Here is a 14783-nt window from a genome sequence, read left to right on the forward strand (position 1 = left end):
TTGTGCTGCAGGGTGTTGGACCTACTTGTCCCAAGGACAAGATAAACATGAAAATGTGTTGTCCTTGACCCCAAACAATATGTTCTGGGTGTCAGGCTATATAAATTCTACATTCCTGTGTCCCATAATCCCGTGGTGTGCTTGCAAAAGGATTGTGCGTTGAGCAGCAGGCAGTGGAGTTGTTTTTTGGGCTTGGAAGGCAGCGGAGCTGGAGCGTGAGGGTCTCTGTGTTGCAGGTGAAGTGGCATTGGAGGCATGAGAAGGGTCCAACTCTGATCGGGGGAGTAGATGCAGTAATTGTTGTTCCGATTCTTGGGGTCCACAGCCTGGAGTTCATCTGTAGATTATGGGTGGATGGAGGGAGAGCCAGGATTCCTTGCACGGCCCGGGCACAGATGGGTGTAAACAGCTTGCCTTTGGGCGCTGGCAGCACGGTCCTGCAGCAACCACCATCAAGTAGGTTCTGGGGTGGGAGGGGTGCAGTAGGAGGGGGCGGGCAGGGAAAAAGCACGGGAAGAACAGCTGTAAAAAGGCAGTGAGGAGGGCAAGGGTCACGGGGCAGCAGCTGGAAATGGCCTAAAAAGTGACAGAAAAGGCAGCAAAATGGTCTGGGGTGGGAGGGGGGCAGTGGGGAAAAAGCACGGGCAGGATGAGGAAAAAAGGCAGCGGGGGACAGGGAGCACAAGGAAACAGCTGAAAAAGACAAAAAAACTGCAGAAAAGGCAGCAAAATGCTCTGCAGCACCCTGCACCTAATCAGCAGAGAGGGGTGGGAGGGGTGTAGTAGTAGGGGGGGCAGGTGGGAAAAAGTGCAGGCAGAATGGCAGGAGAAAGCAGCGGGCTGCCAGGGGGCATGGGGCAGCGGCAATTGGACAATGAGGGGAGCTGGCACAGGACTTGACACATAGGGTAATTCCACATTTCTTTATAATAATGTACTGTGAGTCTTCATTCATCGTGAGATATGGAATACTTTCTGCTTTACATATACTAGATGCAAGGCTTCTACCTTACATATTATAATTGCAGGGGACTTAGTTACAACCCTTGCATTTAGTTACATCTCTTGCAATATGAGGAAGGGCTGAAATCCTCGTTTTGGCTAGGTATGCTGGGTTATATATTTCAGTAAAGGTGCATACAATACAAAACAGCACAAAGTGTCAGCCTGGAGCCAAGGTATTCAAATCCTTTATTTTCTTAAGTAGAACTGACTCCTTGTTCAGAGATGAAGGAAGGGGGAATCTAGAACCTGGCAGCAGCAACTCAGAAAGTTGGGTCCACTGGTCTAACCAGATAAATTGCCAGTACATGTGCTGACACTTGGTTGGTAAATCCCAGCACTGTTTTAGAGGCCTGATAGCTGTACTTGAGTAACAAACCCTCTGCGGTTTCCTGGTGCACTGCTTATTTTTCTATGTACACTTCTACTTACACTTCGATTAACACTAGTGCATTAATTTCCATACTGCAGCCACTAAGGTTTAATGTTTTCCAAGAATCCAGGAACTGAGTTAAACAGTGGAGAAAGTATTAAAATGAGACACTCAACATAACCTTAATAGTATGTGGAGTGTTATGCCAGCACAGACAGTAAAGGAAAAGAAGCAATTTCACATCTAATTTTTCTAATGTATTAGTGATCAGTTGTAAATCTGGGTTCTCCTGTTCTTCCAATTCCCAGTCAGGCCCAGTTTGGTTCTGCACATTACATTCTTTACATTTAAAAATATGTTATCACTAATGTCGTCTTTTGAAGTTATGAGATATTTTGGGGATGATTGTGCTTGTAATGTTGATTATATTAATTTTACCAGTGACGTTTTGGCTTCTCTAATTGTGTGTGCCCTTGTTAAACAAAGTAGTTTCATTAGAATTATCTTACAGTCTAAAATGTAGCCTTCTGACCTAATACATCTTGGGGTACTAATCGTGCTGCTTTTTGGCTACTTCATAATATTTTGAAAGAGATACTCATTGTTTTAGGTAAGCAGATTAATGACATTTAGGATAATGGTTCATTTGTAGTAATAGGGCCAGAGAACATAACTGATATATGTGGTTGAGGTAGAAGGTAAAATCAGTACAAGGTCTGAAGTCAGATCATAGTAATGGGGAATGTCAGTATAAAGAGAGGGAACAAATAACTAGCTTTATGTACAGCTCAAGGCAGACTAAATGACATATCACCCCAATTACATTATTTTGCCCCACCGACATGAGGTTCGTACCAGTCCCTGGCTTGCGTGATTAGGTCAGTTTTCAAGAGTTCACTGAAGAGTACATAGTTCAACTGCCCTTGGTTGGTTTTCAGCACATTCAGGCACTATCCAGGCTCTTTAACATTAGTTTTATGTGTCCACCTTACTTTTTAACCCTATGTTACTGTTGAGATTACTGCTAGCATTTTATTGTGCCAGAGGAATCCCTTGAGGTTAAAATAAATGAGACATGCTTAATGGACTTCAACACACATAGTATGGGTGTCACAGCAAACATAATGGTGATGGCTCATAATAAACTATATTTATTTCCACTGTTTGCAATATGAACTTCAATTAATCATGTTTATCTGCTAACAATATCCTTTCCTTAAAACCAAATATAGATATTGCAGACACAAATACCCTCCTCTCTCCTTAGTAACTTGCTGCAACTGGGGCCATATGTGGTGGTATTTCATGGTGTACCTCAAGTCATTCAGTTTTTTCCTGCATAATTTACTTGACTGTTTTATTTTCTTTCAGGCCAGCATTATCCTGATCCACCCATCCACCCTCGAAGGCAAGAAAAATATTACCCCAACCCCCCAATTTCTGGAAGGTTCTCTGGACCTGCAGAACTTATAAGAGGCTATAACATGCATTCTTTTGACAGAGCAGGTAAGTTGAAATGCAGAATATGAATTTAGTGACGAAAGGTCACCATCCTTTCTTGTACACCATTATTAACCAAAACATTGTTTTCTTGTCTGTAAAGAACTAGACCTATGTACAATGTTTTTATTTATGTTGAATTAAGATGCTGTTTCTGTCAGGAAAAGCTTCCAAAGTTGCAGAGGTTTACATGTACTAAGAGCCCATCTCTCTGTGACTGAATGCAATAATTCTGAACTCAAAGTTAGATTGCATCTAGGTAAAACATCTTGAACTCCTTTTTAGGGTCGAGCGCACAAGTGCTTTAGCCTGCTGTAATCGCTCTGTGGGCTTTTAACCACGCCCATCAGTTTAATTGGTTTGTGGGCTTGCTTTTCAAAAATTGCTTGATTTTATTTGTGAAAGGCATGCTTCTCCAGTGTTTGGCCCTCCTCGAGCAAACCAACCAACTACTGAAAACATAGGAGGCTCCATTTTTTTTCACCATGTTTTCTGGACTATTTTTTCTTTTATATCCTATGCAGTGTGATCTTGCTGCACATTTGCCGATATGTTTGGCTGCGAGCTAACTTCTGTTTCATTTTGTGTGCTCCTTAACGCTCATGGGGTGTGTCGCTTTAAATCGGTTCACTTTTGTAAAACTGTATTACTTTTCATTTTCATTTTATGTGGCAATAAAAGTCCGGTTAGGACTTTACAGTGCTAGTAGCTCTAAGTCGAGCAAATGCGAGACCCATTGAATTGCAAATGCTTGTTTTATCACAGCCACTGACATATTACATCCGGTTCCTGCCATCATTAATTGAAAAACTGTCTGCACTAATGTATATAATGTAGAAAGTCTGCATTTTGTTACTGACACAAAAGTGAGTGTTAAGTTTCTTTCTTCTCCCAGCTCGACAGGAACCACTTGACAATAAAATAATACAAATTCAGTTACTACTAGGGATGCAATAGTCTTTCAAATAAATGGCACCCAGCTGAGCACCATTAGCGCCTACATACTGCTGTCCTCAAGCTCTGCATCCTACCTGACCTCAGCTGGTTTCTTTGGCTTTTAACAGCTCCAGACTTTCTTTTCATCAGACTGGTCAACTGGTTGATCTCATTGCCTAGACTCTCATCATATGTTTGGTGGGGATCTCCATGAGGCATGATCAGTCTACAGTTGACATATTGTGCTAAACCAGATGTCAACAGTTGCAGAATTTTCATCTAAAATAAATACATCCATAAATGTATACCACAAATATCTGTTTAACATTTGCATCCCTATCTGTCAACAAGTATTTGTAGAGCGGGACAATATACACCATTGTTTCTTTAATAGACTACAGTCTTTTACATTGGTATAGAAAATCAAAAATCTGTTGTAAGACTGGCAGTCCATATTATGGTAGTTTATAGTTTTGCCACCATTGCCGAAACCAGCGTATCAGTGAGCTTGAAATAAAATTCCATGATGCCTCATTTGCGGCTTTTACTAGCCTACCAGTTCCACCAGCAGTAAAGAAATGTAATAGCTATTAGTGGGGCCTGGCATATTCTCATTGGCAGCCCTCTCAGCCAGTGCGGAAATCATGTCGACCTTTTCACAGCTCCAGGGGATGTGATTGCAGCCTCAGCGCTGCTGTCTACTGCCTTCTGCCCAGCCCCTGCAGCCAGTAATCTGCTCTGCTTTACCCTGACAGCACCACACGCAGCTTGTAGAGGTCAAAATCTGACTTTTCTCCCCAGCTGTATGTACAACACTTTGGAACAATGAATCCTGCAGATCATTCAGAGGGTTTACATCCTACCTTTCATTCCATCCCCTCCATGCATCCCCAGTCTCAGCTGACGTTTCTAGAGACAAAGCTACTGCACTCATGGAGCAGCTAAATTTGCTCCTGGCCAGGTGAGCCATCCAAAGAGTGCCAGACAGTGTTACTACTGCAGCTTTCTTGTGCTTAAGAGGGGTGGAGGGCTCATACTCCTTTTGAACCTCCATCTTCCTAAGTAATTTTTAAGGAAGGACAAATCCAAAATGCTCACTTTAATTTAGGTTCTTTCTACTCTTGACACACAAGACTAGATGGCGTCCTTAGATTTGCCGGATGCATATTTCCATCAGACATTGCCTGCAGTTCACATTGGGTTTGAAACGCTTCCATTTAGCTGTCCTACCCTTCGGCCCTTAGGATGTTCAGGAAGGTGATGGTAATGGTCACAGCTTATCTTTGCAGGTCTGCGTTGGAGTTTCAGCCAGAAAGGTTGTTAGGAGACACATTCTTTCAGCGTTGAACCACATGCCTCCTATAAATATTCCTGCCATTGCCTCTCCTAGAGTTCTCAAGAAGATCAGGATAGACAGGGCCCAAGTCATCTTGATAAACCATGGACCAGGCAAGGAGGGTGTGGTATTCAAAGCATTTGCCCTCCAGTCCAGATACCTCTTCAGTTGGATCTCCTGTCCTAGCAACAGGGCAGGGTCCTGCACCTGAATCTCCACAACCTACACCTCCATGTGTACAGACTGAATGGTTATAACGGAGCAGTTTTGATTTGCCGTTTGAAGTAGTAGATGTGATCCACGCAGCTAGATGCCCCCAAGTCCATATAGTCAAGGCACAGAGAGAAGTTTGTGGCCTGATGTTTGACCATTTCTTTGATCTCTTACAGGCCAACAAGTTAACAGATGTGTTCTTGTTTATAGTATCATTGAATCAGCAAAGATGTGGGTTGCATGTCAGCCCTTTTAGCTTTTTTATGACTGTCGGACGAACCTCCCCTCTTCAAATCACCTGTTATAATGTGTTTTCTGAGTGGCTTGGCACCTATGTTTCCCTTAAAGCCCTTCTTAATGCCTCAATTTGGCCTTAATTTTCTCCTCTCGTGCATGCCACGCAACTGTTTTTATTTAAATGCTGTCAATTCCTCGCACCATTGTAAGTAAATTGTAGACTCACAGTGCAACCTCTGTATAACACCTTCTTTCCTGCCAAATTGGTGTGAACCTGGGCTGCTTTGGACTTTGTCAAGGTGGTTCATTCAGTGCATAAATACACGTTATGCTTTAGCCAAGAAGGAGCATCTCGAAGGCCTTTCTTCCTATTTCACCAGAGCTAAGGCCACTAATACAGAATTAGTGAGGCTAGGTCTTGTCTTATCAAAAATACAGGGGATTAGGAGGATTAAAGGTCCAGTGTATACCCTCCAACGAAAGTGACTACTAAAGAAATACACTGTTCCTGAGAAACCAAGGTGAGACAGGGAAAGTACTCTGGGATCCTAATTAGTAGGAGCAAGAGTCCTCACACACCCAGATGGGTGTCATGCTTCATCATCTCTTTAGTAGGTCTTGTCTTAGACAATTGTCAAGCTGCTATGTGGGCATCAGTGAACACATTTACCAGGTGTTATTACCTTGACATCCAGGTTTGCAGAGAGGGTAATTTTGCCCATTCAATCCTGCTGGACTTTCTGGTTTGAGTCAGCTCCTCATACCATCTTTTGGGACTGCTCGAGTATCTAAACGTGGGAAATCTGCAGTTTGAAGTATCCATCAGATGAATAAGTTACTTACCTTCAGTGATGCTCTTTGTGGTGGATGATTTATCTAACCACAGATTCTTGGTTTCCCGTTCTGTAGAGTGTACATCTGCACATCGTAAAATGATCCCAAGTTAATTTTCGGCTCACTGTCACCTTCACGTTGTCTGAATTGATCTTTTTCTGAGGGTGCGGAAAAAGAAAAGCAATGCAGAAACTTCATTTCGTCACTGCTGATGGGGTGCTAGACTGTCATAGAGTGAGAAAGCCCCACTGTCGGAGTGTGGGAACTACTACTGGTGCCTGGTAATATTCTAAAGGTGTTGAATCTGCAGTGAGGTAGTGTTCACCAGAAAGACTGTTTGTTTTGCTTGCGCACGCCTTGCAAGAGGCGACATACCAAAGACTGGTTTCCTGCTGCTTCCCCATCTACCCACATATGATGAGTTGAAATTGCTGTGTCTTAGGTGAGTGGTAGATGAGATATCAAAGTTAACAGTTTGGCAAGTTTGCTTTTAGAGATTTGAGAGGCAACAGGGAGCATGAAGCAAGCTTGCTCTCTACACTCGCAGGACCAAGTCATTTGCTTGATATTTCCACAGTGCTATATGCCAGTTCCATTTGTGCTGATTGCCATGGCATTGTCCTTTGCACCAGCCAAAGCCAGATCCTGAATTTTTATTGTAGTTGATAAGGTGTCTTCCTAAATGGCAACTATGAAATTGGTGTTTTGGTAGAAGGAAGGGTACCAAACAAAGCATTTATAACAAGGGAGAGTGAAGAGACTGCTGGAACTAAACAAGACGCTTTAGAGACAAGTTTCTTCCATTTCGAATTTGAAGCCACCATCTTCACAGAAAAATAGATCCCACAATGAGATCACCAAACGTTTTGAACATCTGGCCTAAGAACTGAGATTTTGGAAACAACAGCATCAATGCCTGTTGTGTTGAGATCAGTGCTAAGGAAATGTTGGTATATGGCAGGTAGTTTATTTTATCTTATGAATCAACTGATAATAGACTCTTGTTGGGCATGCATATCTAAAGTCTCATTTGGACCTAATGCTTTTCTGAGCTGAATAGTTTGAAAAATAGGTACTATACCGAAGAAGGTTTTTGCATATGCTTGTTTTAACGCAACCATCTTTCAGTGCGGCCAGTGGTTTGGCCAGGTATCAATGTTCATTGTGGCAACTAATGGGAAAGGCAGTAAAACTTGTGCATGATGATCAGGCAAGAACTTTTGTGGTGTGATGATATTTAGTTCTTCTATACATATTTAATTAATTACAAGAGCGATGGATAGCTTAACCGCAGTGAGGAGTTGCAATTAGCTTAGGCCATCTGAGTTTTCGATGGATGTAGAATAGATAGATATTTTTTATGCAGGGAAGGTTTTTTGGTGAATAGGTAGACCACACCTTGGAGAGACATTCAAGAAGTGACTAGACTGAGTTTATTTAGGCTGTCATCAACTCTGAAGCCAAAGACATCTATGCCTCAGAAGCCAAAGTTTGGCAGGGGCCAGTCTTTTCAAAACAAATCTAATATCCATGACCTTTGGGGGCAAAGGATGGACAGAATCAATCAATCAATCAGATTTCTTATATAGCATGACTACTCACCCGTAAGGGTCTCAAGGCGCTAGAAACGTCATATAGCTGTAGCTACTGTTGTTTGGTTATAATGACATTATAGCATGTGGCACCAGGAGTTGGCAGGTAAATGAAATTATACTAGGAATGACAAGAACTGACCTTGGACACATGTGCCCCAGTGTAAACAGGCTACAGTATGTGGTTCAAGAGTTCTCTTTCAAATTGTCCTTCATCAGAAACCCCAGAAATGTTCTAATTGCTTAAAGGAAAACTTGGGGGAGGGGTGGACTGTGAATAAAGAGAAGTAGAGGGTTTTGTCTCTGCTACTGGTTCTGGCTGCATTAAGTGAAATCAATGTAATCCTTGCACTAGCAAAATGCACATTTCAACATTGTAATTCTGCTAGCTCATGAAAAGTATTTAAAAATAAAAAGATTATGATATTTTTGTGAACACAACCCTCAATTCAAAATGGTATGCTTTCACTCTGTCAGTACTGCCTGCAGGGTGATCTGTCAGCTATATGTCATTAAGAAAACAGCTGTGCTTTATTAACTTGGTAACAAATTGGGCAGTACAGTGAGTGATGGTGAGGCATTTGGATTTGAGCTTGTGATTGCCATTTGTTACTGGATCAAGTGCTTTTTGTGATACATTTGTGAACACAAGATGCTGACACGAGGCTAAATAGCAGAACCCTCAATTCAGAATGCCCCATCTCGATAAGTAAGTGTCTGAGTAGCTGCTGCACTGCGTGGGGCATTAGCCAGTGCACAAAGTGGCATCAACACCAAGATCACCACATGAATACCTTCCACACAATATTATATTTACCTATAAAAATAACTTAATCTGCAAAGAGTTTCAATATGTTTGGTGCATTGCTTAACAAATTAGTTCAAGTAACTACATAATATACTGCACCAGCTATTTAATATAGAGGCATCTGACTCATAAGTAAAAATATATTGTTCATGCTGGACCAATGACCAGAGCACTGGCGGTAGCTCAAGTGGATTGGTTATTGGAGCTTCCCTTCTATACTACAGACCACATCTTCAGCTCACTGGCTGTGGTTTGTGTGGAACCAGTTTAGTATTTATAGATTTGTCAATTTACTACATCGGTTTACAGTGACCATTATTCACTGTTGTCTTTAATAGTTTAACAGGTAACGTTTTTGAAGTGGCCAAGTCATCCCAATAAGCCCATTATCTTAAGGTGGTCAAGTATTAATCCAAGATAATTCTTTCTGTAATATACATTGGCCAGAGTCAAAGAGTGATCAATCCGAATGGAGTAATGGTACATCAAATATCATTGGTACTGCTGTTACACTTCTTGGTGTACGTACTCATTTGTGGTTGTAAGATACTTTTAGAAACTAAGAGACTGATATAGAGTTTGGCGGACGGGTTACTCCGTCACAAATGTGATAGATATCACTTCCGTTGTATTACGATGTTCATAGGACATAATGGAATCGTAATACGGTGGATGGGATAGCCGTCAAATTGGTGACGGAGTAACCCCATCCGCCAAACATTAAATCAGGCACTAAGTTTACAATGAACCACAAACTAACTTACTTATGCCTGCTACCCTACCTAGGCCATCAACTAGGACTCCTCGGGCATCTCTGTCCTGTCCCTTTTGGTCAGTCTGACTTCAGGTGTAACCCATCTCCTTGAAGTAAGCCTCAAGGCCTCAGCGCCATGTGTTTCTTGGCCTTCCTCTTTTCCTTCTCCCTTGAGGGTTCCAGGTCAGGGCTTGCCTGGTGATGTTTGATGTGGGCTTGCGGAGGCTGCAACCTATCTAGCCCCAGCGACTCTTCCAGATTTCATGAGCAGGAAGTTGGAAAGTCTGATGCCATAAGTGTTTGTTGCTGATGGTGTTTGGCCTGCGGATTTGGAGGATTTTCCTCAGGCAGGTGTGGATGAAGGTCTGGTCTTTGTTGGTGGTAGTCACTGTTGTCTTCCAAGTGTCTGCTCCACACTGAAGGATCGATTTTACATTGTTGTTAAATAGCCTGATCTTGGTTTGTAATATTAGGTCAGTGGAGCTTCACATCTTCTTTAGCTGAATGCAGACAGCCCTTGCTTTGCTATAGTTCTTTATTAATGTACATAGGACATCACAACACAATACTTCTGTACCAATTTCGGTCCTGCGTGCTTCCAGTAGATAACTGCAATGCCAACAAAACAGCAACAGCAGTGTTGTGTACAGTATTGGCAATTACAAGACAACCACAGTACTGCCTTAAACCAACAAAAGAAACAAGAAATAGAACCCTTCAAGTACATTGTGCTTTAGGGGCCTGTGAAGAATCTCTGGATGATAACATTGTAGTGCCATTGTGATGTCCAGCATCTCAGCATGGTCCGCTTCATAGTGTCCATTCCCTTCTTGTGAAAGGACCACGTCCAGGCCTGAGCCCACTTTCCCCCCAAATGCTGCAACACCAAGTCCTCTACCCCACAGTGCCTGATGAGGAGGCTCATCTAAGCTAGGTCTCTTATTTATCAAGCTAAGTATCCCATTCCGTATAGTGCACACCTCTAGCCCCTTGACCCCGGGGACCCGACATCACATCTGCCTCCATATTGGGTCTATTTCCATAGACCTGCTAACCAGTCTCCCAGAGATGGCACCCTTGCGGGCAGCCACAACATTGCAGTGCATCACTTAGAAAGCACTAATGCTAGGTCAAGGAACCGGGATACATGCTTATGTTTTTTGTATGGGCAGAAGTCTGCCCATGAGGTCAGTTATTTTGTGCAATACTGCATCCTAGAATCCCACTATATCTGTCCAGTGCCACAATACATGCAAAAAGTCAGCATCATCCTCCTCACATATGGGGCATGTTGAGTTAGCTCCTGGGAACATGCAACCTATTCTATGGGGTGTTAAATAGATATGATGAAGGTACTTAAACTGGACATATCGCATTCTAGCTTTCCTTTGCTTTGCTGATTCTTGCCTTGATGTCAGCGTCTGTGCCGCACTGCTCTTCTATGCCGCTGCCCAGGTAGGTGAAGTCCTGAACCGTTTCATGATCTTAGTTTTCCCCCTGTGAATGTTGAGGCTAAGTTGTGCTGATGATATGGGAGAGTAGGGCCAGGTCATCTGCAAGGTCGTTGTGCTTGGGCCAAGGTGTCCCCTGGACCCCATTTCTTCTCCTTGCTGCAGATGTCTTCATGATCCAGTGTATGACCAGCAGGAAGAGAAAAGGTGAGAGCAAACCAGCTTGGTGGACTCCACTCCTCACTTGGAAGGCTTCCTTGGGTTGGCCTCCATGCTCTGATTTGCATGTCGTTCCCTCATTCCTGAGGATTCTATGAGTTTTTCTATCACACCAGGTGGCCCACAAAAATATAAAGTAAAATAAGTTAAACGTCTGCCTCCACTCAAGTGCTTCCATTGAACTGCCTAAGGGACTACCTTGCAATGATTGCCATCTTGGTCCCCTACTGCTGGTTTCCTCCAGTTTTGCTTGTGGTGTTTCCTCCTGCCCCACACTCCTTCCACTAGTTCATTTGTCTGCCATCTTCTAGTAGCTTCCTCTTGCCAGTTCCTTCTTCTTCCCTCCACTCACCTCTTCATCTCCCCACCACCCTCTTGTATCTCCCTTGTCTATGAGCTCTTTGTTTCAACTGTCTCCCATATCCTTGTAGTTGCTTCTTAAACATTATTTTAGACCAGAGTGAGTTATTTCTCTAGAAACAAAAGGTGGGCTATACTGAAGGCTCCCTTGCCTTCAATACCGTACTCTTTTTAGGCCTCACTTAGAGAGAGAGCTGTTTGCTGTTTATCATAAGACTTCTTGTAGACATGCCAAAAATGTACAGTGGGTTTATAGCCCTGGCGCATTGCTTACCACTGGTTGGCTTTCTAGCCATTTGTTTGCTTCTTATTAAGTTGCTTTCCTTCCTCTTCTTGTTTATGTCCCTCGCTGGAGCATTACTTCTATATCATTCATCTGTATGGATGACTGTATGTTTCCACTACTTGCACTTAAGGAATTGCTTTTCCTTAAAGCACTAATGGATTTTCTTGCTCTCCCTCCTCCTACCCCAGATCACTCCCTGTTCCTTCCTCCACCCAGATTGTCAATTATTTCACTCCACTTAGGCTTCTTCTTTAAATCTATTCCTTCCCATTGCCCCACATCAAGCTCCTCCATTGGACCCACATCCACTTTGCTTTTCTCCTACCCCAGCATTGACTCCTCCCCAGTCACTCCTCTATTGCTCTTCCACCCCTTGCACAAGTAAAAATTCAATGTTTACACACTGCTTCAAGTGTCTTCTGGAATGGTTAATAAAATGAACAAAATGATGCCTGCATTGTTCCGTAAGGGCTTACATGTTTTGTGATGCATGCATTTGCACAAGTCTTCAAGTAGGCGTGGGGATACATAGCCAGCAGTATCATGACATACTCCAGCATGCATACGTTCATAAGATGCCTTTTTTATGCTAATGCAGAACATCATTGGCACCTGCAGGGACGAAACACTGCGAACATGACTGCAGTGACTTTTCGCTTGGTAGCTAAAGCACAAGATCTTTTTCATCTCCTGACTCCATCTTACCCAGACCTTAGAACACTACATGAGGATTTCTCATCTCTTCTCTGAAGTATCCCAGACTACACTTACACTTCAGATTAGATGTCCCTTGACTCACCACAGGAGACTTCCTGTGACGCGACCCACACACATCCATTTTTGCTATAATTTGACCCTCAATTACTAACCGTAGTCTGGACTATTAAGACTAAAGCTAAAGATATTATTGAATAATGGATATTTTTCCATTTCTCAAAAGATTTTTTTAAACACATAAACAGTATATTGCCAGCACTGCTCCTTCCTTAACTCTTTAATGTGGATATGGACTGTGAGATCTTATGGCTTATGAAAGATGGCCTGCAAGGTCTGTGGTGTAGCCATCAGGATACATTTCTCGCTATTCCCAAAGCAGTTTAACTTCAGTGATGTAAAGCTTGGCACATAAAGTGGTCAGAGGACCTCTATCTGGCACTGGTATACACCTAGCATTGTAGGGCACTTTGTAATGATAGTGTCATTTTCTCTGTATTTGCTGGTTGCTTTTGCGGGAAGACTGCCCCTTGATCCAGCGCATGACACACAACAAAATAAGGAATTGTAGATTTGGATAGTCATGATTCCATGTTTTGTTCCTCCATCTGTTTCTTTTTGGATAAGGTCATTTAGTGACTCCAGATTTTTTTATCATCCAGTAGACTTAGCGTGCCATCAATTTAAGTGCCTTTTACCTTGATCATTCCTCATACTGCTATTTTCTGCGAGTTTCAGGATTTGATACAAATGGTACCTTTATGGTCTTGGTTATTAAATCTCTTTTCTTTTAGCGCATGTGACTATCATTGCCAGAAATTGGGAGCCTTTCTGATGAGAGTGAGCCTTGCTTTTACGCTCCTAAGGTTCCTTTCAAGTCCACTGTTGTTTAATATTCATGAGTGTAACCTCGTTTTTCCGAGGGATACCTGTAACTGCAAATTTCTTTCCTATTTTAACTGCATTGTTCCCATGCACTGGTAGTTGGCACTGTGAGGCTCTACATTGGCTTTGTTCATCCTAGGATGTGACGATGGAGCCACATATAAGCGCCACCCGAGGGCCGACATCAGTTCCCTTCTTTCCGCACCTTCCTATGAAGAAGCAGATCTCACAGCCAACTTTCTCTCCATCAGTTGACAAGTTTCTTCTGAAAATTACTACTTTTTCTAGTGTGCAAGGGAACTATGTCCCATCCTAAAACTGAAACAGTTTAAGCCTTGTAGGACGGTGGCAAGAAAATATCTGTGACAGATGCCCATGAGGTGTGCTTTGGTGTTTGAGGGGCTTGACTCCAGGGTGTGTGAGGAGTGTACCTTATGAATCCCAAGGCAATTTGGGTCTGTGAAGCAATGCTGTACGTTTCCAAAAATTGAAAACGTCATGGAAGTCGAGGGCGTAGAACCTCTCCCACTCTTAGGGCTGCTTGCATGACAATACCTTGTCACGATCTATGTCTTCCAGCAAGATGAAGTTGAAATGTTAGCACAAAAAGGCAAGGAAGTCGCTAGGATGTCAGGGTGCCTCTTGGTCTCGCCCAGATTTCACAGCTGATCCCAATGCACCTCGAATTTCCTGGGCCATCTCAGGAGATGCCTTTAACAAAGCCATGTTGCTTATCTTTGCACCCTTCTGGCTGCTTCTGGTGTACCTTCAATCCCCAACAATCCACAGAGGCCTCAAGTAAGGTTTTCGCCAGTGGGTCTGCCCTTAGTGCCACCTGTGCCTCCTATCTTTAGTTCTGGTTCTATACCGGAACAGACTACCAGTCTGGCACCAAAATCCACTCCTGTCCCCATGACATCGACGCCAGCCCTGACACCTCCAGAAGAAGATCCTGTTCTTATAGTCCTTTTTAACTGCAAGACAAATTCACCTGGGCCCCAACTGAGGTTGTGCCATGACTTCACGTCAAGGCAGCCGGTCCCAGTCCAGTCTGACTCTGACAGAATCATGCCTCTGCCTTGGAGTCACACCCAGCACTCCAGCAGTGTCTTGGTTAATACTCTGATCATAGTCACCCAGCCTTTGGAGATGACAGTGGAGATGAGGGGATGATTTCCCCCCATGTAAGGAAGGTAATTTATTCATGGACTTACAGGAGGCAAGTGGGTTAGGCACTTCCTTGGACCCTGGGCTGTGTTCATCCCCTGGACCATCAACGAAAG

The 14783-nt window shown here is 43.1% G+C and overlaps 1 protein-coding gene across 5 annotated transcripts in view; it reads left to right on the plus strand.

Moving 5' to 3' along the window:
* The window catches only part of MIA2 (MIA SH3 domain ER export factor 2), a 551575-nt gene that overhangs the window by 507851 nt on the left and 28941 nt on the right, over nucleotides 1-14783 (plus strand). For all 5 annotated transcript variants that reach the window (XM_069208615.1, XM_069208616.1, XM_069208617.1 and 2 more), the window contains one exon: nucleotides 2747-2881. In XM_069208615.1, the coding sequence (XP_069064716.1) occupies nucleotides 2747-2881 (135 nt within the window). The remainder of the gene's footprint in view (nucleotides 1-2746; nucleotides 2882-14783) is intronic.

Source organism: Pleurodeles waltl, chromosome 9, assembly GCF_031143425.1.
Source record: "Pleurodeles waltl isolate 20211129_DDA chromosome 9, aPleWal1.hap1.20221129, whole genome shotgun sequence".
Classification (NCBI taxonomy): domain Eukaryota; kingdom Metazoa; phylum Chordata; class Amphibia; order Caudata; family Salamandridae; genus Pleurodeles; species Pleurodeles waltl.